The 25,879-nt window shown below is 33.2% G+C and overlaps 1 protein-coding gene across 1 annotated transcript; it reads right to left on the bottom strand.

The window, feature by feature from the left end:
* Window positions 1-418: 418 nt before the first annotated feature.
* On the bottom strand, window positions 419-1,012 carry LOC139902149 (uncharacterized). Its single transcript, XM_071884801.1, has one exon. The coding sequence runs from the start codon at window positions 1,010-1,012 to the stop codon at window positions 419-421; it is 594 nt and encodes a 197-aa protein (XP_071740902.1).
* Window positions 1,013-25,879: the final 24,867 nt, after the last annotated feature.

Raw genomic sequence — 25,879 nt, 5'->3', positions numbered from 1 at the left:
GAATATCTTTTAATATGATATATATACATTAAATATCTTTACAACGATAATCGTTACATATATGTCTCGTTTAAAAATCATTAAGTTAGTAGTCTTGTTTTTACATATGTAGTTCATTGTTAATATACTTAATGATATGTTTACTTATCATAGTATCATGTTAACTATATATATATCCATATATATGTCATCATATAGTTTTTACAAGTTTTAACGTTCGTGAATCACCGGTCAACTTGGGTGGTCAATTGTCTATATGAAACATATTTCAATTAATCAAGTCTTAACAAGTTTGATTGCTTAACATGTTGGAAACATTTAATCATGTAAATATCAATCTCAATTAATATATATAAACATGGAAAAGTTCGGGTCACTACAAATACGACAGATGAAAAACAAATTCTCAAGGTTTATGTCATACCTCTTTCAAGCCAATGCTAACCTTGTGTCTCTCAATGTCGTTAAACGGCACATTACACTTGCCCAATGTGTTCATAGTCGAAGTAGATGAATTTGGAGTTATGAACAAGTCATCTGTCAACATAAACATTCCGGTAAGCTTCATGATTTCTTCGCCAACTCTTGGATCGTTTAAAGTCATTTTCTGACCTTGTATATATGACAAGAACCAAATTTCCCTAGTCGTGTAAACACCTTGGCATATGCGTATAGACTCTTTTACAGTATTAGGAGATAAAAATATTGTGGGAAAGTTACTAAATGGTACCGAAATAATCCAATTACTTGTATGATATTCGCGCCTAAAATGAGGTTTTAGTAAAATATCCTTATGAGCTTTGGACTTGAAAAAACTTTCTACACTCATATCCCAAATGCTTTTATAAAGATTCTCCAAACAGACCAGAGAACAGTTGCCATTCATGAAATTACCTATTACAGTTCCTAAAGAGATTGCTAAAAAACCAGAAATAAAATCAACAACATCTCCATTTGCTTCTGCAAATAAAAACTTTTCGGTTGATTTTTGCATATAAACTTGCAAAAACATTTTAGTGTCTTTTTTCATCTGATGTACAAAGATCAAAGACACCATGTTGTGATGTAGATAAATCCGGAGACGAATTCAAAACTAGATGTGTAAGTGGAGAATCGCATAAAAATGACATTCTTAGAAGATCCAGAATCTGAAATGTAAATGTATATGAAACATCTAATATCATTAAAACAACAACAACAACAACAACAACAACAACAACAACAAAAAAAAAATATGTATATTGGATAAAATCAATGCGTTACCTCTTGATAACCAAGATCAACTGTCATCTCTTCAAGATGACTAGTATCAGTAACTCCAAGATCTATGAGCATTTCAATGCAACAACCCAGAGTATAAGGCATTACACGAAGATCATCGGTGACAATAAAAGTAGTGACATCAGAAACAAATACACCACAATCACGAGTTTCTTTAGCATCATTAAAAGACATATCTGATGGGAAAATAAGTCACAATGGCCAATTTACACAACGGAAACAAACATCCATTTGACAAACATTTCCCGATCCGTATGAAACCGTGAGGATGCTAACAAATAAGCTATACCAAAACCAACCCAAATATGTCCCCAAATTAGTAGCAAATCAGCAAATAAATATAATCAAGCACACACAATACACACGAGACTTTTTACGTGGAAAACCTCTCAAAATCGAGAGTAAAAATCACGGGACTCGTAAGCCACTTAAACTTCATTATCATCAACAAGGAGAGCAATACAATAATCCTTCTCTAGATCAACTAGAGGCATACAACATCATCATACTCTTGAACAACAATAATCAACAAGTATATGAAGAAATTAAAGACAAAAGATGAATTAATCACCCAATAATCTGATCTCTGTTCCAGCAGGAAAATCACGACCTACAAAACTTATTAGACGAATTCAACGATTGAAAATGTTGGCACTGATGTCAGGAAGACACAGCCCAAAAATGAAGAAGATTCAACGGTCGGATCTCCGGGGATCGTCTCTTTTATGGACTGCTGTAGCTAAAAACGGAAATTGGGGTTTTCTCCCTTTTTCTTAAAACTCTCTAATCTCTCTCTTAATGAAAAATTGGATCTGCACTTGGAGTTCAAAATGCCTAGAATGCTTGACCAAGTCAACAAGCATTTTTTGGGCCTAATGTTGGGCTTTGACATTTGGGCTAAGTATTCCTCATATTTGGAAACTTAAATATAAACCTAACAAATCTCCCCCTTTCTAATTATGAGGAAGGGATCGCCATCCCGGCGATCGAGCAACATACCTTGAGCTTCTCACTTGCTAAAGCATTTATGAACATGTCGGAACCATTATCATCGGTATGAACTTTATCAAGTTCAAACAAACCATCTTCAAGATGTTCTCTAATCCAATGATACCTCACATCAATATGTTTTAACCGCTTATGATACATAGAATTTCTAGCCAAATGAATCGCACTCTCATTATCACAAAGAACCACATATCGTGATTGCTTAAACCCAAGGTCTTGTAGAAACCTTTTCATCCACAATAGTTCTTTGCACGCTTCTGTTGCTGTCATATACTCAGCCTCGGTCGTAGACAATGCAACACACTTTTGTAACCTTGATTGCCATGAAACTGCTCCCCCTGCGAAGGTCATCAAATATCCAAAAGTGGACTTCATGTTATCTTTGTTTCCTGCCATTTCTGAGTCTGTATAACCAACAAGCATCGGCTTTCCATTTCCAAATGTGATACCCAACTTTGAAGTACCTCGTAAGTATCTCATAATCCATTTACCTGCTTTCCAATGCTTCTAACCCAGATTTGACATAAACCGACTAACAACACCTACCGCATGAGCAATATCAGGCCTAGTACACACCATAGCATACATCAAGCTACCAACCGCTGAAGCATATGGAACTTTATCCATCTCCTCAACATCATCCTTTGAAGTAGGGCAATCTCTATCTGTTAGCTTAAAGTTGTTAGTAAGAGGGGAACTAACCACTTTAGCATTCTTCATGTTGAATCTACTAAGCACCTTTTCAATGTATTGCTCTTGTGATATATGTAACGTCTTAGCACCTCTATCTCTAGAAATCCGAATGCCATGAATATGTTTTGCTGGTCCCAAGTCTTTCATAGCAAAAGACTTGCTCAATTCTCGCTTCAACTGCGCAATTGTTTTAATATTTTTACCAACAATTAACATATCATCAACGTATAACAACAATATGATGAAATCATCATCATCAAACCTCTGAAAGAAAACACAATGATCTGAAGTTGTCTTTCGGTAGCCTTGCTTTCCTATAACCGACTCAAACTTCTTATACCACTGTCTCGGTGCTTGCTTCAACCCATATAGACTTTTCTGAAGTCTACAAACATAATTTTCTTTACCCTTAACCCGAAAACCTTCAGGTTGCATCATGTAGATTTTCTTATCCAAATCACCGTGAAGAAAATCAGTCTTGACATCCATCTGTTCAACCTCAAGATCAAGACTAGCAGTTAACCCAAGAACCACTCGAATAGATCCCATCTTCACAACCGGTGAGAAAATCTCATCAAAATCAATACCCTTTTTCTGGCTGAATCCTTTAACGACTAACCTAGCTTTGTACCTTGGTTGTGAAGTAAGCTCATATGTCTTCATTTTGAATACCCATTTGTTTCTCAAAGCTCACTTGCCTTAAGGTAACTTCACCAGCTCATAAGTATTGTTCTCTTGTAAGGAATTCATCTCATCTTGCATGGCTTCACCCCACTCATTCTTATGCTCATCTTTCATAGCTTCTGCATAACACTCTGGCTCTCCCCCATCAGTGAGTAATACATACTCATCAGCAAAATATCTAACAGAAGGATGACGATCTCGGGTAGACCGCCTAAGTGGGACAAATGGGGGCACATCTGGTACTGGAATCTCTACCTGCTCTGGAGCATAATCATCATCAGTACCATGTTCGTCATTATGAACATCATCTCCAACATGTTGTGGAGTAACTGGATCCAAATCAACAAGATCATCACTAGGTTGAGGAAATGAATCTGTCTTATCAACATCTTTTAACATCTGATCTTCTGTAAACACAACATCTCGGCTTCGTACGAGTTTTTTCTGAACTGGATCATATAACCTGTACCCAAAATCATCTTCACCATAACCTAGGAATACACATGGCTTAGTCTTCATATCAAGCTTTGACCTCTCATCTTTGGGAACATGAACAAAAGCTTTACATCCAAAAACTCGTAAATGACGGTAAGAAACATCTTTGCCGCTCCAAACCCTGTTAGGAACATCAAAACGCAAAGGAACACAAGGGGTTAGATTAATAATATGAACTGCAGTATTTAAAGCCTCACCCCAAAAGGAATCAGACAACCCTGCATGTGAAAGCAAACATCTAACTCTCTCAACCAAAGTTCTGTTCATCCTCTCTGCTAAGCCTTCAACTGAGGTGTCTTTGGTGGAGTCTTTTGATGCCGAATACCATTCTCCTTACAATAAGCATCAAAGCTCCCAATGTATTCACCGCCATTATCAGTCCGAATACACTTGAGCTTCTTCCCCGTTTGTCTTTCAACTAGTGCATGAAATTCCTTAAACTTTTCAAATACTTGATCCTTTGACTTTAAGGTATAAACCTACAACTTCCTGGAATGATCATCGATGAATGTAACAAAGTAGCAACATCCACCAAGTGTCCTAGTCTTCATAGGCCCACACACATCCGAATGTACTAGATCAAGTTCTCCATTCGAAAAGGAGAATGACTCTTAAACACAACTCTGGTCTGTTTCCCTGCCAAACAGTGAGAACACTTACACAAATTAATATCACTAACACCCAACAACACATTCTTCTTAAATAAGATAGACATCCCTTTTTCACTCATGTGGCCAACTCTTTTATGCCACAACTCGGTAGAATCAACATTGTTCACTGCGTTAACAATGTTCTGGATGATCTTCGGACGCGTTATGTATAATCTTGAGTCTTTCTTGCCTCTTCCCACTATCATAGAACCAAGATTTAGTTTCCAAATACCATTACTAAAACCGTTATAATAACCATAATCATCAAGAATGCCTGTTGAAATAATATTAAGTCTCATATCCGGAACATGTTTTACATTATGCAAAACTAACTCCATTCCCGTGTCAAATTTCAAACAAACATCTCCAATACCAACGATCTTTGATAACCCAGAATTACCCATCCTAGCAAATCCATAGTTACCTGGAGTGTAAGATGAGAAGTGATCTCTACATATTGCAACATGACATGTAGCACCACTATCAACAATCCAACTCGTGTCATCATGAGTAAGATTGATCATATCATAATCAATACAAACAAAGAACTCATCCGTGATAGCGTTAACTTCAACCTTATCATCATCACCACCATTACTTTTCTTTCGTTTATTCTTGTCATATGCCTTTTTCTTCTCATTTTTTAACTGTGGACAATACCACTTTGTGTGCCCTTTTTCACGACAATGATACCACTCAACATTAGAAAACTTTCCTTTTCTTGAGCTACTACGATTCTTGCCTCTTTTACCATGACCTCTACTATGACTTCTCTCCCGCATTTCTGTGACCAAGATATCTGACTGTGAAGAGGAACCTTGTGACTTTCTTATCATCTCTTCATTCAAAATACTACCCTTAGCCAATTCCATGGTGATAATACCATTCGGTGCAGAGTTGGACAAAGATGTCCTAAAAATCTTCCAAGAGTCCGGTAACGTACCAAGTAACCAGAGACCTTGAACCTCATCCTCAAACTTGATACCCATTCCTGCAAGCTGATTAATAATACCCTGATATGCATTTAGGTGATCTGTAATAGGAGTCCCATCATGATACTTTAAACCCATCAACTGTTTAATTAAGAACAACTTGTTATTCCCAGTCTTTCGTTCATATAACTGTTCAAGCTTTTTCCATAAGGCTTTAGCATCAGTCTCCCCAGTAATATGGTTCACTACATTATCATCAACCCACTGCCGAATATTCCCACATACCTGTCTATGCAAAATTTTCCATTGAGCTTCAGACTTACCCTCAGGCATACTCTCAGTAAAAACATGTAAATAATAATCTTTCACATAAAGAAGATCCTCCATTTTACCTTTCCAAATATGATAATTTGAACCATTTAAACTAACCATCTTACTTGTATTAGCTTCCATCTTTCACACAAGTCAATCAAATAACCTTAAGCTCTAGATACCAATTTGATGGGAAAATAAGTCACAATGGCCAATTTACACAACGGAAACAAACATCCATTTGACAAACATTTCCCGACCCGTATGAAACTGTGAGGATGCTAACAAATAAGCTATACCAAAACTAACCCAAATATGTCCCCAAATCAGTAGCAAATCAGTAAATAAATATAATCAAGCACACACAATACACACGAGACTTTTTATGTGGAAAACCTCTCAAAATCGAGAGTAAAAACCACGGGACTCGTAAGCCACTTAAACTTCACTATCATCAACAAGGAGAGAAATACAATAATCCTTCTCTAGATCAACTAGAGGCATACAACATCATCATACTCTTGAACAACAATAATCAACAAGTATATGAAGAAATTAAAGACAAAAGATGAATTAATCACCCAATAATCTGCTCTCTGTTCCAGCAGCAAAATCACGACCTACAGACCTTATTAGACGAATTCAACGGTTGAAAATGTTGGCACTGATGTCAGGAAGACAAAGCCCAAAAATAAAGAAGATTCAATGGTCGGATCTCCAGGGATCGTCTCTTTTATGGACTGCTGTAGCTAAAAACGGAAATTGGGGTTTTCTCCCTTTTTCTTAAAACTCTCTGATCTCTCTCTTAATGAAAAATTGGATCTGTACTTGGAGTTCAAAATGCCTAGAATGCTTGACCAAGTCAACAAGCATTTTTTGGGCCTAATTTGTTGAGCTTTGACATTTGGGCTAAGTATTCCTCATATTTGTAAACTTAAATATAAACCCAACAATATCATCATTCATTGTCTTTCCGCAGTTATGACAACTTGCCATAGAAAAATTACTATAATTTGCTCTGAATTGATCGCAATCCGAATTTCGGCACACATAGTATTTTTTTGGTTCAGTGTTATCAATATTCACTTTAAGCTTTCTGCAGTGATCGAAGGTTGAACTTCTGGGATTTAAAATCATATACTTGCATTCTTCGTTCAAGAAGAAACGATCCGGAAGATCAACTAAACTTTGATACAAATTGTTTAAACTCTTGAGTACTTCACTACTATTACTTTTATCAGACTGTTTATGTAACAGTGACGCAATTGCACCCAAGGGCAGCGTCATGAAGCTGAACAGAACGTCAACAAAACTGTGATCAGCTTCAGCATACACCACTTTATTTTTCTGTTTGTCCACTGTTACTTTTATTGAAATTGTGGACTCCTTTTTACTGTAGCAGCCATGAATTTGAAATTTGATTGAAGTTGAAACAAGAGAAATATATGTGATACTTTTATGAGATTTTAGAATACAAAACTGTGTTAAGTAGACGATTCAAAGATTGCTTAAATAGAAGCAAGGAGAAGCATGTACTGACTCATTTATCGGTTTAATTATTAATTAGTAATTAGTAATAACTGAATGAAATAAATTGTTTGGGTTTTTTTTATACGTTGAAACTTGTAGGCGACTTCTTGGACTCCATGTAGTAATAAATGCGAAGCCCAAAAATCTTCTTTACCATTCTTCAAATTTAATAATCTGTGGTTGAAACTTTTGATATAACTTGGTTAATGTTTTATTTTAATCAGAATTAATATTAAAGATGTAAATAAGTGGAGCTTAAATCTTGCACAAGAAGAAGCTGCAAGTTACACCTTGTGCTAATTCGTGTTTAACTATAAATTTCATAGTTTATGATTGTTACACAATAACTAAAAGTCCGAAAAACTAATACATATGGATAATGTGCATGCTTAAAAATGTGATCATGAATAGACACCACTAGAAAAAGGAGCACGCACTGACTGCGAAGGCATTTGTTGCGTGCCAATATCGCCGCAAACAAGAGCACTAATCTTCAAAAAAATCCACTTTTCGACCAACTTTTAGGCCACAACACAATTGAGTTGAGACATTGTCGAGGTATCGACGTAAATGTATTAGCGACGGGTAACGCCACAAAATCGAAAAAGGACATCCAAATTTTTCTTGATGATTGGGTTGTTTATTAGCGGCACACCTTACCGCAAAAAACGTCTCCCATAAAGCAATTTTGTTATTTTTAAGAGTGGGTCGTGCTAACGCTGCAATATTTCGTTGCAAAAGACTTAAAACGGCGAAGCTTTGGAGTTGGGTTAATTGTGGCGTAATCTCGCCGCAAAAGGCAAAGGCGACGATAAACTGGCTTTGTTGCGGCGAGTTACCTCGTCACAAAATTGTGTATTCCCTGTAGTGAGATGCGTACAACTCTAATAACTCTGATATTTCAGCATTTAAACATGTATCTAGAATATATCTTGGTTATCTATACAACAAACCACCAACCTAGATGCTTGAGTGGTACGAAATATGGTTGTTGCTGGGTCCCTTGTCCTTTATTAGGCGAGGGTTCGAATCTCAAAGGGGAGGTTCACTACTACATTCCGACACAATTAGACGTGTGGAAAAACCTTTTTAGACGTGTTGAACAACACGTCTACATGTGATGGCTTCAATTAGATTAGGCTGTTCTGTTATGTCTTTTAGACGTGTTCCGTTATTTACAATTAGACATGTTCCATTAGTTGCAATTAGAGGTGTTCCGTTAGTTGCAATTAGAGGTGTTCCGTTAGTTGCAATTAAAGGTGTTCCGTTAGTTCCAATTAGACGTGTTCCTATATGTTCCGTTAGTTGCACGTGTTCCTATATGTTCCGTTAGTTGCAATTAGATGTGTTCATCTAGTTGTAATTAGACGTGTTCATCTACTTCCAATTAGACGTGTTCATCTAATTGCAATTAGACGTGTTCCGGTATCTATTAGACTTGTTGTGGTAAATATTAACCTTGGTTAAAATCTCAAATACTTCAAATAATACCCGCTAAATACCAAATACACAAAATATATATACCAAATTAAATTGCTACAAAACCAAACTATATATATATATATATATATATATATATATATATATATATATATATATATATATATATATATATATATATATATATATATATATCAAGTATTTACAAAAAAGTCATACATGTAATTTACAATGGATGAAACTCTAAACTAAAAAACACTAGTATAAAGTAGTTATAACGTTTTGTAGAACGTGATCTTCATACACTATGCTAACAAAAAGTGTTTGTGTAGCGCTGCAAAAGATGAGTTCATGCTTTAATCGAACGACCGTAATTACTTGAAAAACTTACAGCTATATAAAGTACCAAACTATACTTGTACTAAAGATGCGGGAACTCCGAAGTTTTTTAAGTAGTTAATGTTCAACAGCTCAGCTCTTCCAGACTCGTAGATACCTGCATTTAAAATGAAAATGTATGTTAAGTGAGGGTTAATATGATCAAATCCAAGCGCAAATTTCATTTGTTTGTTCATCATATGAAATGACAAACAGTGTATCTATGTTGATGCCTAACTTAATTTATTTGTAGGGATAATCCCATAAATGAACATCAGGAACTAATGTGCTATACCACCAGCTACAAGTGGAGATGGAGATACATGCACAATAAAGACGCTCTGTGGGTTAAGGTCATTACGGCGATACATGGTCCTAGTCAAGGTGGTAATATTAATGCAAATAGAACTTCGACCGGTACATGGGCTGCAATCTATAAGTGTGTTCATTTGATTCACTCTTCTAATTTTTTAGCGCATAATCTGATGCACATTAAGCTGGGGAATGGCTCTCACACTAGCTTTTGGTTTGATACATGGATAGAAGATTCTGCTCTCGCATCCAGATTCCCTCGTCTTCTTGCGTTAGACACGGAAAAACAGGATTCTGTTGCGGATCGATATAATAATGGAGATTGGTTATGGTTTTGGAGGCGGGATATTCGCGGAGGTATTGAATCTTCGAGCCTTTCTTCTTTGTTGGACATCCTAAACTCGATTCAGATTTCTAATGAGGCAGTTCACCAAAAAGTTGTTATCCCTACCAGATTCTAAACTCTACCTGCAACTCTTTCTGTCCTCACTTTACAACTTCAAAATTGTCACTCTAAACTCAATTATATAGCCATTAAAACACAATTCATATACATATATACTAACACAGTTGGGGGTGGCAAAGCACCCCTCTGCCACCCTACTAACTCCGCCCCTGACTCCAAATCAGTTTGCTACTTTACATGATTATAATACATCAAAATCAAAAATACTTCACATATCACAGTTAAAAGAATTTGGACCAAAACTGATGTATCTCTAAAACTTTGTAATTTAACATTACTAATCAATTTCATATCGTTCTGTTCAAAAAAAAATCAATTTCATATCGTTAACTCTATTTATTGTGAAAAAATAAACAAAAAATTACTAGAGATTTACATTTAGATTTAGAGAAAGAAGTGAGATACTGAGATGTGAGTTACCTTGATACAGTAGTGTAACGCCAGAAGCAGAGAAATCAGAGATGGAAATGAAGATGAAAAAAGTTATGGTTTTCTATTTTCTAACTTTTGGACAACTGGAACCATGAAAAACTCCTTTTACCTTTTTCTAACTCTCTTAGACTTGGGGGGAGTCATAAATTTGGTGGAGGGAAATTTAATTTTTCGTGAAAATTATTAAGTGGCAGTGTTATTTTTTATTGGTAAAGAAGTGGCAATGTCCAAATAATATATTAAAAGTGACTGATTGCAATATAAGAACTAATTACGGAGAAATTAATAGAGATAAATTGGTGGAAGTGATGTAGTGGGGTAGAGATATAGTAATATATGCTCTTGACTTGGTGGAACTAATTATTATGTAGTGAGGCCATCACGAGATAAATTGGTGGAACTAATTATTATTATTATTATTATTATTATTAAAACTCTAATTGTTGTAATATATTAGTACTACTGTAGTGCAAGTTGGTTTAATGTGGGACAAAGTTTTGTCCAATTTTCTTAATAAGATACCAACGTGTAAGTTTTATTGTAAACGTTATGTTATTCATAATTCATGCATGTATGAATGAACATTCGTGATGAAGTGCCAACATACACAATTTCTGTCTTTCAGATTTTCGTATTTGTCTACAATCTACAAGTAACTATCACTTGTACCACTTCCTAACAAATAACCATCATATGAGAAATGATAAATCCACAATTGAAATTGAATATATAGTAAATAAAAAATTAAAGTAAAAAAACAACTAGTAATATTAATAATAATAATTTTTGACGGATCGTTAATAAAAAAATAAATAAAAATGGACAACCATATAGTATGATAGTGTGTGACGCAATACTTATACTAGAAAATAATATTACTAGTTGAATTCAACCTTTTTTCGTTTGTACCTTTAGTGGCGCTGGTGCGCCACAAAAGGCGCCACAAATGTCATCCCCAAAAGTTTTTAGAGACGACGTGTCGTCCCCAAAAAATAGCACGAAATTTTCCCACCTTTGGAGCCAAATATTTCTGCGCCAAAAAAACAATTAAATATAATTCTTTTTTTGGGGACGACATTTAGGGACGACATGTCGTCCCCAAAAGTTTGGCGGGATTTTTTTTTGCTTTTTGGAGCCAGTTTTTTACCAAAAAAATAAATGAAAAATGGTAATTTCTTTGGGGACGACATGTCGTCCCTAAATGTCGTCCCCAAAAAACTGGTCAAACGTCTCAGAAAAAGCTGGCCCATTTTTTGTCGTTTTCCTTATTTTTGGGGACGACATTATGTCGTCCCGAAAAAGGTCGTCCCCAATTTATACTTTTCTAGTAGTGACACTTGGGTTTGGGATGGTGCATCACATAATAAGTACTCGGTTTCTGCTGCGAGGAAATCTATTGACTTGCACTTCAATGCCCAATTTACTCGACCCACCTTTTGGTCTGCGTTGTTCCCTTCAAAAATAAACATCTTCTTATGGCGCCTCCGGTTGAATCGTCTCGCTACAAAAGATAATATTGCTAGAAAAGGTATCGAGCTCCCACATGGTAACTGCATTTGGTGTGTTTCTCATGAGGAAACAGCTTCACATGTTTTTTGTGCATGTGATATTAGTAGACAAATTTGGTGCAACATTGGGTCATGGATCAACATATTTATTCCTACGTGGAACTCTTTGGATGACTTTTGGATTTGATTTGATTCGATACAGTTAAACGGCAAGAGGCTTATGGTGGTGAGAAGCATTATTTTCTCGACTCTTTGGAACATATGGCGGTTAAGGAATAGTTACATATTCAATGATAAGAACTTCCGGATAGCGAACGTTTTAGACAATATCATTGTTTCTTCATTTTTTTGGCTTTTCTCTAGATACAAAAAAGCTAGAATAAACTGGTCCACATGGCTGCAAAATCCATTGGAATCTTTGTAGTTTTTTTCTTTGTTGTTTTTGTTCTTTCCTAGCGTCTTGCTAGTGGTTTAATAAAATTCTTCTGCCGTTCAAAAAAAAAAAAAGTACCGCGAAATGAAGTTGAAACAACTTATAAAGGAATTAGTAACGGTGTGTATCCGATATTCGCCTAATGATCTTAGAAAACTCAGCAAATAAACAAAATCATCCTTTAAGACTGATGATCAAGCAACTCCATGTATGTAATTTAACACACCAACCTGTGAATCGATACGCTCTTTCCTTTTCCGAATCAATGAAAAACTTGTATTTGTTACTTTACCATTAAATACCAAACTGAATATATCTTTGATACAAAAAGGAGGATAGTCGTAGGTGAAAAAGCTAGATTCGAGGCTACATCTGCCTGCATCATACATTCGGCTAGTTAGTTCCTCAAAACATGTGATCGAAGCTGCCACAATAGTTTCACAAATATGCAATCAACGTTTTCGTATTCAATTATCATTATCTTAAGACTGCCTCATTAAATTATACAAATTATTCAGAGATTCCAACTTTTAGCAAGCTATTAACCTTGGTCCAATTCATAAATAAATCCAAAACTAACTAACCTTGGTCCACAATCGACGTACTATGATCACCTAAAACAATATGTAAAACATTTTGACCAATAAAAGTGAACCTGATTTTTTCAACAAAATTGATCTATTTAAACCATAGTTATGAGCAAGTAAATAAACTTCTAGTGACTGATAAGTTAATATAAGAAGTAGCCTCTTTGCTAGTAGTAGTGCATTTTCATTACAAAATGTATATCGCCGAGTATGTGAAATTTATATTGTAGCTGTTAGTTTTTACACCATATTGTTAGAGTGCTACTTTGCTTGTCGAGGTCTCTTTCCTGCTAACGCGTGAGTGGATGACAAATGAGAATATTCGATGCTGAAATTAGCCGTTCTAAAAAAAGTTATCATATACAACACGGCTACTCGCCTTAAGTTAAGCTAGCTTGAATTACTTGCACATATGGTCTTCTTAAAAAAAGATTTCTGATTGTAACCTTTTTTGTTTATTTATTTTGTTATTTCATTTTCTTTTTTCAATTAAGAACAGTGTTTTTTTGGGTAAACGAGGAAACCCTACTATAAACGAGCACATTGGCACTACTACACTTCGGCTCATTTAGAGCTCTTCATTTAGACGTGCTCACTACATAACACGTCTAGTTTATCAAACGGAACACGTCTAATTAAGGTTTTTACAAAAAAAAAAAAAAAAAAAAAAAAAAAAAAAAAAAAAAAAACATGGAACACGTCTAAATAATACGTAGTAGTAGCAACACGTCTAATTAGAAACCTGCAACACGTCTAAATAAGCATAACACCTCTAATTGGTAACCACGTCTAATAACTTTTACCAAGAACACCTCTAATTGACAACACGTCTAACAAGTATTTCAAGGAACATGTCTAATTAACAACACACGTCTAATAAATTTTACCAGGAACACGTCTGAATGAAAAAACAACACGTCTAATTGGAAACACGTCTAATAAGTTTTGCCACCAACACGTCTAAATGACGAACACGTCTAATAAGTTACAAAAAACACGTCTAATTAGTTTGCAACAAACGCATTTTAATTGGAACACGTCTAAATAAGTTTAAATAAGTTAACGGGTTATATAAGTTAACGAGCTCCATTTAATCAACCTAACCCTTACAGTTCTGTTAACATAAGTTAACAGAACACGTCTAATTAAACTTTTTAACTTCCCCTCATCTTAATTATTATCGTTATCGTTATCATTATTATTATAATTATAATTATAATTTATAATAATTATAATCATTATCCTAATATACTGGCCCTTATGGAGATACTGTTTCATTTGTTCTCAGTTGTCATTTCACACAATTTCCTAAGATATTTCAGTCATTTCATAACCTCTTACACCCTCATATCCAGGCTTTTTGCGACCCCATTCCATTGTTGCATCTGCCCGTGGTTTTATCGATGGTTATGGTTTCCATGGCTTTCCTCTCTATTGCTTGGAATATCCGACGGTTAATCGTCGGCTTCCGTTCAAATTGCCTTCGCTTCTCTGATAGTTTCTTGCCATCGGATTTCTATTAAGGTTCCTTCCGTTCATCGTTGTTCACGCTGGTAACTTTCTTTTGCTATTATAGTTTTTAGGGTTTCGTTTTTATAAGACAAAATTTCATGCCTCGTCTCTGAACTTTACATCAAATTTGACTTCATATCCTTTTTCTTTTTTTTTGTGTATTCCTCGTCCCTAATGTATCAAAAATCTACATCCCTGGTCCTCCCATCTACTTTCTGTCAAATCAACCGTTACCTCTTATCACGTGCATATCATGTGAGGGTATTTTTGTCTTTTTGATGTTTTCTTCCCCAAGCTGATCTTTCTCAAATAAAATATACAACTACTAAAACACATAGTACAAGTACTGAATTCATATCCATCTTTATCTTCAAGCTACACATGAACAAATACAAATACAAACACACTCAAATCCAAACCACATTAAACAATTAAATCTAATAAATTTACAAATATTCCATTTACAAAATGAATAACAAATCCAAACTGATGAGTTGAATGGATAAACAAATCCAAACTCATGAGTGGAATGGATAAACAAATGCTACAGGTATATATGTATATGTGAATTCTAATCAACAAACAAACTCAATTTTACAAATTGTTAAAATCTCTCTGTAAACTAAGAAACGAAATACATATATGAATGAGTTTCAGATCTGGGTTACCGCTTGGGTTTAAAAACCCACCACTTCCTTTCTTCATCTCCGATTCAGCTTTGTTACCTTGTGAAACTCATATTCGTCTGTTACCTTGTCCTTTCGGCATCTTCATTTTTTGAATTCTTTGTTAATTAAGTAAACCTCAAAGTAGGAACCATGGTTTTCAGTCGATTGGGTCTAACGACTCTTGGTGTGGCTGTTTGTTGTTTGATTTAGGGTTTCAATAGTAGCCCCATATGTAGACAAAACAATTGTGAAACAGAAGTGTATTGACGATAAGGTGTTCGACGAAATTTCGCAATGAAAATTCTTTCGATTTTTTATCCAATTTAATTTTTTTTTTTAAAGAGAAAAGATGGAATTTGGGAACTTACGATGAAGCTTCCGGTTCCATTTTGTCAATATGAATTTGAAATTTTGCTTTCTTGAATTGGATATTGAAATTCAAGCAACAATTTTGTATGTGTCAGTATGTGATTAAATTATCACTTTGTTGAAATAATGGTTATATGGGCGGCTTTGGGGAAAAGTTGGGTCGTCTGTGGAGTAAACAAATAAATAAATTTTGAATATGGAAGAAGAACACATAATTAGGCTCGGTCCCACATGCTTTGCACGTGATAGGAGGGTAACGGCAACATAGTCAGAAAATAGACGGGAGGACGATGGATGTAGATTTCTGATACATTAGGGACGAGGGATGCACAAAAAAAAGAAAAAAGGACAGGGAGTCAAAGTTGATGTAAAGTTCAGGGACGAGGAATGAAATTTTGTCTTTTTATAATTATTTTCTTTAAATACGTAGAAAAGATGATTTAGGTTTGTAACTGTTTGATTGTTGTTTATTTGAATAGGAAAAATTAAACAATTTTTTCGATGCGTATTTCGTCTGTTATAAGAATTGAAAGAACCATTATTTGCTCACTATTTTTATCCTATAAGTGTTTTGAAATACTTGATTATCAATCAATTAAGCCCTTTAAATTTGTCAATCTTGAAAAATCTAACCAAATTAGGATTTTTAATTGAAATTTGTAATTATGATTATGAGTTACTTTTTTTTTTTTTTTTTGTTTTCCTGCATAGGTCATTTATGTTTCCTCCCTTAATGATGCATACATTGCAAATAAATTGGCAAAGTTTTGATCTCTTAGAATATTGTTCTTTTCTAAAGTATAAAGACAAAGAATTGTTCCTTAAGAGTACTTTGCAAAAGTTTGTCTTTTTTGATTGTTCATTGTTAAAAAGTGCTCATTCCTGCAACATGTAAAACTGTTTACTTCTGCATTCTTTCAACCCGAAGGGTTTACATGAATTTAAAAGATAAGTATAATGTTTTTATAAACCACTCTTGATAACAGATAAAGATTGAAGATGAATATATCTTTTAATCACCCAAAGTATCTTTAAAAAATTAAAATTTTTAGATGTATATGTGATGCTTCTTAAAATGAGATTGTGATAGTTCAAGTAAAATGATTAGGTTGAGTGTGAATTGCATAAAGTCTTCAGTTTTGCTTTCATATTTAACTAATTTGTAGCGTTAAGAATGTTTTGATTTGAAGTTTCTTTATGATGCAACTTATGTGTTTTGAGTAACTAATTGGCTCTGAATGGCGTACTTTAATTTATTTACATATTTTTTGAATGTTATTCTATTTTGTATTATAGTTTCATTATTTACTTGAAGGTGAAATTTGGATTTATGATAAAAGAAAGGCGTATATTGATTGGAAATTTGGATTTTGTAGGTGAAATTTGTCTAAAACTTTCTTCCTTAAGAAAAGGGCTTATTATTCGTATTGTGTTATTATTTTTATCAATGTTTCCCCACCACTGATGTATGTTGCTAATCGTTAACTGGTAAGCGTTCATCATATACTCTATAAGTACTATCGTTACTTTATGCTACTCATTAAATGTTAATTAAGGTTTTGTGTTTGTTTTCTAATATGTACTAGATAAGTTATATATATGTATATGCATGAAAAAAATTGACCAGAAGCTAATTCTAAGCTAAATTTCTATGATTTGTAATTTTAAAGTTTTTTATCTGTTAATGTTGTCTATGTTTGTGATTTAGTTTGACTAATTCACTCTCTGTTTTATTTATATAGTATTCTCTACTTATAGCATTGATATGTTTTATAGCAAATGTACTAATGTTTAACAACTCTAGCAACTTAAATATGTTTGTTGGTGCATGTAATTCACAGCCGTAGATAGCTTATCGTTTTAATACATTTAGTCATGTAATAACGTACTCTTGTGACTATTGATTATATATGTGTTTGTGTGTGCTTAATATATTAAACAATCAATAAGTTAAACTGCATACACAGTCGACCGAGTGTGTCCACACACTCGACCGACTGTGTGACTCAGTCGACCGACTGTCTAACACAGTCGACCAACTGTGTCATACGGGTTTTGGCCTACATTGTTAGGTTACACTCTTAATCAACCCTAATCGACTGGTCTCGTTTGCTCTCGATACGTAACACCAAATACCACCAAAATAACACGTTTAGGCTTCGTTTTAATCTAGATTTCACTCTAGGTTTGACCAAAACGAATCCAACGCGACCCATATCTCGGTTTAGTTGTCTCTAGTGAATTCCGCCTCTAGTCACAATCATAAGCAACCTAAGATCTGTCCAAAAAACGTCTACAAAGTGGTATCAGAGCTGGAGTCTCTGGTTTTGCTTATCAAAATCATTTTTGGGTCAAAGTTTTAGGTTTGTGGTGTTTTTGGTGTTTTTTTTGTTTGTTTTCATAATTAATCTGTGATTTTACGTTATAGTATAAGTTTTTGGTGTCAAATCGTGTTTCTGGTGTGATTATAAAAGTGTTATACGTTTTGTTTTAGGTGAACTTGTCAAAAATCGATCGAAAATCGATATTTCTCTAGAAAACCCTAAAAACGACCTACTATTGTCAAGAACACGGACGACCGTGTGAGTCTTGATAATCGATCGTGTGAGCTACTTAATCGACCGAGTGAGTCAGACAGTCGACCGTGTGATTTGCGGTTAAGTCGTGTGAGTTTTGCCTAGTCAATCGGCCGTGTGAGTCTAGTCAACCGACCGTGTGAGAGAGATAATCGACCGAGTGACTAAGACACTCGACCGTGGGAGTTGTAATACCTAAGTGATCAACTGTAACGAAGTGCTGCCAAAATTTTGTTAGACAGTCGACCGTGTGACCTAGACACTCGACCGTGTGACCTACACAATGTGACGACCCGGAAATTTCCGACCAAATTTAAACTTAATCTTTATATGATTTCGATACGATAAGCAAAGTATGTAATGTTGAGTCTAGAAATTTTTTGAAACTATGTTTATATATTCAGTTGACCTTCGACTGTTCCCGACGATTCACGAAAAACTAATTATAAATGGATATATATATATATTTAAATATATAATAATAATAATTTCAATTATTATTTGAAATAATATATGATTTAATTGTTGGAAATAAATATATGAAATAATATGCGATGTAATGAAAACCATTATTATAAATATATATAAATGTATATAAATATTACTTGTAAATATATAAAATTATATTAAATCTATTTGTTTATAAATATATAATATATTTATTTTGTAATTAAAATTGCTATTTAAAATTGTTTATATGTTGAAAGAGAATATATTAAAAATAAATGATTTCGAGCTTAAATAGTAAACAATTGTAATACTCGGTTGGCATTTCGTTAGTGTTCATATAGAGCTAATACGAATTTATAAAGATTTAAAATAAAAGTTAGACTGTAAGTTGATTACGAAGATTTTAGGTTTGATGAAAATATTTTTACCTTTTTAGTTTAAATTTTAGTACTCCGTACATATTATTTGGAACAGAAAATAAATAATTAACAAACATCTTGGATCAGGTTTCAAACAGGTAATGACCAGAATAAATAAATGGACTTAATTTAAAAATTTGGGATTTTTAGGAACACTTTTATATTTTAACTGTTTAGTAATGGACACGCTATAGTTGGATGTCGACTAGAAATGGACAAAGTGTTGATGGCTTTACTGTATGTAATATGAGATATTTTATTTTAAAATTCGATTACTGTTTTACTTTTGATTTTATTGCACCAAGAATATTACATATACATATCATATATTATTGCATATACATGATTGAACCATTCACCAAATCACCTTCTCCTTCTACTTTGTTCAAGCTCGACACTCTCCATCTCCGGTTAATCCCTTCCACCGTGAACCACTGTCAACCACCATCCTACACCTCACCATCACTCCACCTAAACCGTAAAGCCCACCACCTCCACTTCGTCTTCACCACCATCTCTTCACCCTCAAAAATTGCCACTACCATAGTTGTCGCAACAAGAACCCAGCTGCTCAACACCACCATCGATTAACCAACATCATCAATTAGCAATCGAACATCATGGAACCATCACTAAACTGTTCCAATCTTTCTGTTTTACTTCGCATCACCATCACCAAGAAACCACCACCAAAACCCATCAAAACGCCATCTCTCTCTATCCTCTCTCTCTCTCTCTCTCTTCTCCTCCTTGATTTTCTTTCTCGTATATCCATCATCAAACCCTATCATTCATACTATTGTAGAAGTATAAAACCACGAGAATCATCACCATACGGAAAACCACCTTCACCATCTTTAAAACAACAACCACCACTTATGATAACCATCACCACGAACACCCATCGTTGTTATCTATTACTACTGCTCGTTACAGCTACTATCTTTCTGTTTATCCTTCCTGTACGAAACCCAAAAATCACCATGGAAGTCGACTACCATTGTGTCTGTTATGATTCGAATTATTTTCTGCTGCTAGATATTTTCCTTTTATTCCAGTAACATCACGAAAAATATACTTTTAATGATATTTGATTATTAAATTGTTCATACAAAGTATCATTATTAATGTTGCTAGTAAGCTGTCTTTATCATATGATAATGGAAGATGAGGTGTTAATGACAAGTTGATGATGTTATAATGATAATAACCGATGGGGTATTGCTCGGTTTAAATTCTATTCTGACTTCAAGAAAACAATTCAAGTTATGGACTTTTATTAGTGGGCCGAGACCCATTTGATTTTTCTTGTGGGCTAGACTTTCAAAGGATACATGATACCTAATAAAAATGATGATATAAATGACGGTTGACGAGTTGATGAAATAAAAGGGTGTTTGTGCATATTATGACGGTTAGGGAACTATGAAAGATGAAGCATGGATGATGATGTTAACAATTGTATGATGACATGATGATGATCCGGGTATGATTATGTTAAGGTAATATTGGTGATTCAATATAATAATTAGGTTAGTGATGGTTGTGATAATTCGATAATGTTAGGAAAAATGAGGATGATAAGGTGTGATTATGATTATGATTATGATTATGATTGTGATCTTATGTGAAGATAATTAATGAAGATGATGTTTCGATGTATGTATGTTGATGTGTGACATAAAATGATGATGATGATTGTAATTACACAAACGTTGATGAAGATGATATATTGAGGATGATGATTAAATGTTACTGCTTGAAGTTTTAGAAAACATAAGACAACACCCTTAAATGGGTTAAATGAATTTAAGGAGATTATTGGAACAGGAAATGAATTAGCAGTTCGGTGGTTAGGGGTGTTTGGTTTATGCGAGAGGTCTTGGGTTCGAGTTCGGTTCGGGGCAGTTTTTCTTTTTAAGGCTTCTTTTGAGGTAGTTACTTAATCATATTATTATTATTATTATTATTATTATTATTATTATTATTATTATTATTATTATTATTATTATTATTATTATTATTATTATTATTATTATTATTATTATTATTATTATTATCATTATATTTATTAAAATTATTATTATTAGTGTTGTTATTATGTTAAAGTTAATAAGATAACCAATATTATTATCATTTTTGTTATTAATAAGTAAAATCACTAAGTATTACAAGTATTATTATTATTATTATTATTATCATTATATTTATTATTATTATGATTATTAGTTTCATTAAAATTAATACTTGTATCATTTTATAATTGATAACATTATTATCGATATTATTACTAGTATTATAATTATTATTAGTACTACAATTATCATTATAAGTATCATAATCATTATTATTATTATTATTATCATTAAAATAATTATTAACAATAATACCTTATTTAGTAATATTAAGTATTATAATTATTATCATTTTTATCAATATTAATATAATTTTAGTATTACTATAATTACTATCTTTAACAAACAAATGATATATGCATACATAAAAATATATTTAATACATATAACATAACAAAATTTCTAGTTTTATATACAAAATGAAAATATGAGACGTACATATATATTATTAATATAAAAATGATATAATTAATAAATTATATATATATATATATATATATATATATATATATATATATATATATATATATATATATATATATATATATATATATATATATATATATAAACTTATTCGAGTACAATTATGTGTATTAATATATATACAAATGATATAGGTTCGTGAATCCGAAGGCCAACCTTGCATTGTTCAATATAGTCATATGTATTTTTCTACAAAATACATTAGGTGAGTTTCATTTGCCTTTTTACCCTTTATATTTTTGGGCTGAGAATACATGCGCAATTTTTATAAATGTTTTACGAAATAGACACAAGTAATTGAAACTACATTATATGGTTGAATGGATCGAAGCCGAATATGCCCCTTTTTAGCTTGGTAGCCCAAGAATTTGGGAACAGACCCCCAAATTGACGCGAATCCTAAAGATAGATCTATCGGGCCCAACAAGCCCCATTCTGGAATTTGGAATGCTTTAGTACTTCGAAATTATCATGTTCGATGGATGTCCCGGAATGATGGGGATATTCTATATGCATCTTGTTAATGTCGGTTACCAGGTGTTCAATCCATATGAATGACTTTTGTCTCTATGCATGGGACGTATATTTATGAGAAATGGAAATGAAAATCTTGTAGTCTATTAAAATGATGAAAATGATTGATTATGATAAACTAATGAACTCACCAACCTTTTGGTTGACACTTGAAAGCATGTTTATTCTTAGGTATGAAAGAAATCTTCCGCTGTGCATTTGCTCATATTAGAGATATTACTTGGAGTCATTCACGATATATTTCAAAAGACGTTGCATTCGAGTCATTGAGTTCATCAAGATTATTATTAAGTCAATTATAGTTGGATATATTATGAAATGGTATGCATGCCATCAACTTTCGATGTAATGAAAGTTTGTCTTTTAAAAACGAATGCAATGTTTGTAAAATTGTATCATATAGAGGTCAAGTACCTCGCGATGTAACCAAATTTAATATATTCGTCCTGATGGATTAGGATGGGTCATTAGAGTTGGTATCAGAGCGGTGGTCTTAGCGAACCAGGTCTTGCATTAGTGTGTCTAACCTATAGTTGTTTAGATGCATTAGTGAGTCTGGACTTCGATCGTGTCTGCATGTTAAAAGTTTTGCTTATCATTTTGTGTCGAAAATTACCTGCTTATCATTCTTAGGGAATCATTTTCTTATCATCTTAAGGTCTAGACACGTCTTACTGCCTCTATTTCATAGACAGTGTATAGATAAATTCATATCTTAGCGTATCTGTTATTGTTACCTTTGCCTGACAGCTTCCGTAGATTCCTCCGTAACTTATGGGATTTTAGTATTATATATGCATATGTAAATTATGTATTGCAGGGTACTAATCTACATCCTATAATCTGTTTCTTATCTAAAATCCTTCATCTGATCGTACGAGATGAATCCCTCAACCAGTTCTAGTCCCTCAGATTTTGATAACTATTCCGAAAGTTATTCCGAGAGCTATTCCGACATGGATGTTTACCTAAGCTCCGGAGGCAGCGTCACCAGAATGAATCACCCAATCAACCATCCCCAATTCATCTGATGGGTTCGTAGTCGACTTAATCAATGGAGGCGCGAAGAAGGCGATCCCTTCCATCAACCGAATTCACCTCTTGGTGAAGAACCCGAAGCACTTACCGGCGAATCTTTCTGAAACACCATTTTATCTCTCATTTCCAGAGTACCTCGTCATGATTATATACTATCTCGAATTCTAGATCTTATTCATCCGCTCGTTCTGATCAACAATCATCCCAGAATAATAGAAGAAGTTAACGTACTTCGCGCTCGAGTAATCAATTTAGAGAATATGGTGCAAAATTTACCAGCTTCAGCAACATCACCGACACCAACAGTACCATCAGTAACAGCACCAGTGTGACAACCCGGAAATTTCCAACCAAATTTAAACTTTAATCTTTATATGTTTCCGACACGATAAGCAATATTTGTTAAGTTAAATTTCAAGAATTTTAAACTATATTCATACATTCATTCAACCTCGACCAAGTTCCAACGATTCACGAACCATTAAACGAATATGATTATATATGTATATGTGTATATATATTATAACTTGAAACGTAAACAAAATATTAGATTAAATACTTTATATGATTGTATCTGTTTCAAAATGTTTATCAATGGAATTAGAAGATAAGATCAAATGATTGAATTATCAGATATATTGAATTATGATTACAAGTCTCTGTTGAAAGGCCCACGTTGATTTGATAAATCTTTTCATTTTAACAATATTCGGAAAATGGTAAAGTGGTTTATAAATATGAACAAATTGTCAATCATTGAAAACTAGACAAAGGATAGTGGAAGATTGAATCTCATAAAGACTCGATTGATCTATTTAGTTTCAAACGTACAAAAACGTTTTCAGTTTAAAAAGAACTTTATTATTAAAACGTATATAACTTTTATAAATATCTAGAACCACTTTTGAAAACTCATTACTTAACTAGTATGATAAAGATAACGATATTTATATTTTATTTTATTAAATATATATAACGATTTAAATTAATATTATATATATTTATACGCGTATTATACGTACATAGTTTTATACTTTTACTATACTTAAACTTTACCTTTACTTTATTTTTACTTTATTTTCACTTTAATAATTCATACTTTAATAATTCACTTTAATAATTCATACTTTAATAATTCACTTTAATAATTCAAAAATCTATTATAAATAGAATTCAATAGGTTTCATTATTTCATAGAAACTTGAAAATAGTTTTCTCTAAACTCTCTCAATCGATTTACATATATATATATATATATTTACTCCGTATTATCTCAAGATATTATTAGTATACATAAAATATTACGACGGAGTGCTGTCCGAGTGATTTCGAAGTTGTTTTTTCGAGTGGGATAGGATTAAGGAAATTATGGGTTATAGCTATGGAGGTGATTGAGTATGGTTCATGGGTATGCTCGTGAGGTCAATATAGTGTTTATCATCTCCGTTGCGTTTACGTACCTTTCCTGCAATATTGAATCTCAATATTGATATGTGAGTACTCATAATTTAATTTTTACATACTAATAGTGTATCCCTGACTAGTGCTCGAGTATATAGGATTATGTATGCTTGTACTTTTGATATTGCCATTAGATAGGTTATGTTGATTCCTGAATTAGTTACATATACGATTAAGATAAGGTATAAGATATGCATGTCATTGGAAAGCTAGCGAAAAATAGTTGAATTTTGGTTTAAGAATCACTTGAATCCAAGTAACGGTTAGAAAGTTATGAAATAAACAAATTGCATAATTAATTTCGTAATTAAAATTGCTGATGATAATTAGTGAACTAATTTTCTGGGTTATAAAAAGTAGTTATTTGGATTCTACTCGTCGAGTAGATGAATTTTCATATAAAGCACGTCTCGTTTCGTTGAGCGGTTGTCAAGTTATGGACAAAAGAAGTTTTGCAAATTTTGATGAAATGTCGAAACGGGAACTGAAATTCTCGCTGATCTGCGTTTTTTCATATATAAAAAAAAATACCACTGAATTCTTTGCTGTAAGGTCTAACAAACGACTCTGGCCGTTTGTCAATTCGAGTCTCGACGATTTTTCTAAAAATCATCAAAGTTGACGGTTTGGTCACATTTTAAAATTCTAAAAAGAGCTGAAACTTTTTTATTTAAAAATGTCAGTTTTGTATCAATTGTCATGGTCGGCCTGATATGTGTTTACTCTTGCCAAAAATCATGTTATATCTTTGTGGTAACGAGAATTTGCAGACTTTGACCGTTTGTCAATACGAGTTTTGAGGAATTTTCTAAAAATCTCCAAAGTATGCTACTCGGTCACTTTTGTAAATTTATTAAAGCTGAAAAATTAACTTTGAAACGACGAAAACGCGTTGGCAACTACGAGTTGTCTAGGTTTAGTTTACTTCTGTAATATTTATGCTTAATCTTTTTGGTAATGTGTAACTTTTATCTTTGGCCGTTTATCAATCGGAGTTCCGATAATTTTTCTAAAAATAGCTGAAGTGGCCCGTTTAGTCATGTTTGATCGAAAATCATTTTTGTATAAGTTATTATATATTTGCATGCGACCT

The sequence above is a fragment of the Rutidosis leptorrhynchoides genome, chromosome 3, assembly GCF_046630445.1.
Source record: "Rutidosis leptorrhynchoides isolate AG116_Rl617_1_P2 chromosome 3, CSIRO_AGI_Rlap_v1, whole genome shotgun sequence".
In the NCBI taxonomy this organism is placed as follows: Eukaryota; Viridiplantae; Streptophyta; class Magnoliopsida; order Asterales; family Asteraceae; genus Rutidosis; species Rutidosis leptorrhynchoides.
The sequence above is the reverse complement of the archived record's forward strand: the minus strand, read 5'-3'. Positions and strand labels throughout refer to the sequence as shown.

Coding starts and splice junctions, on each gene's coding strand:
- LOC139902149 (XM_071884801.1), bottom strand. CDS start 1,012: ATGTTTTTGCAAGTTTATATGCAAAAATCAACCGAAAAGTTTTTATTT.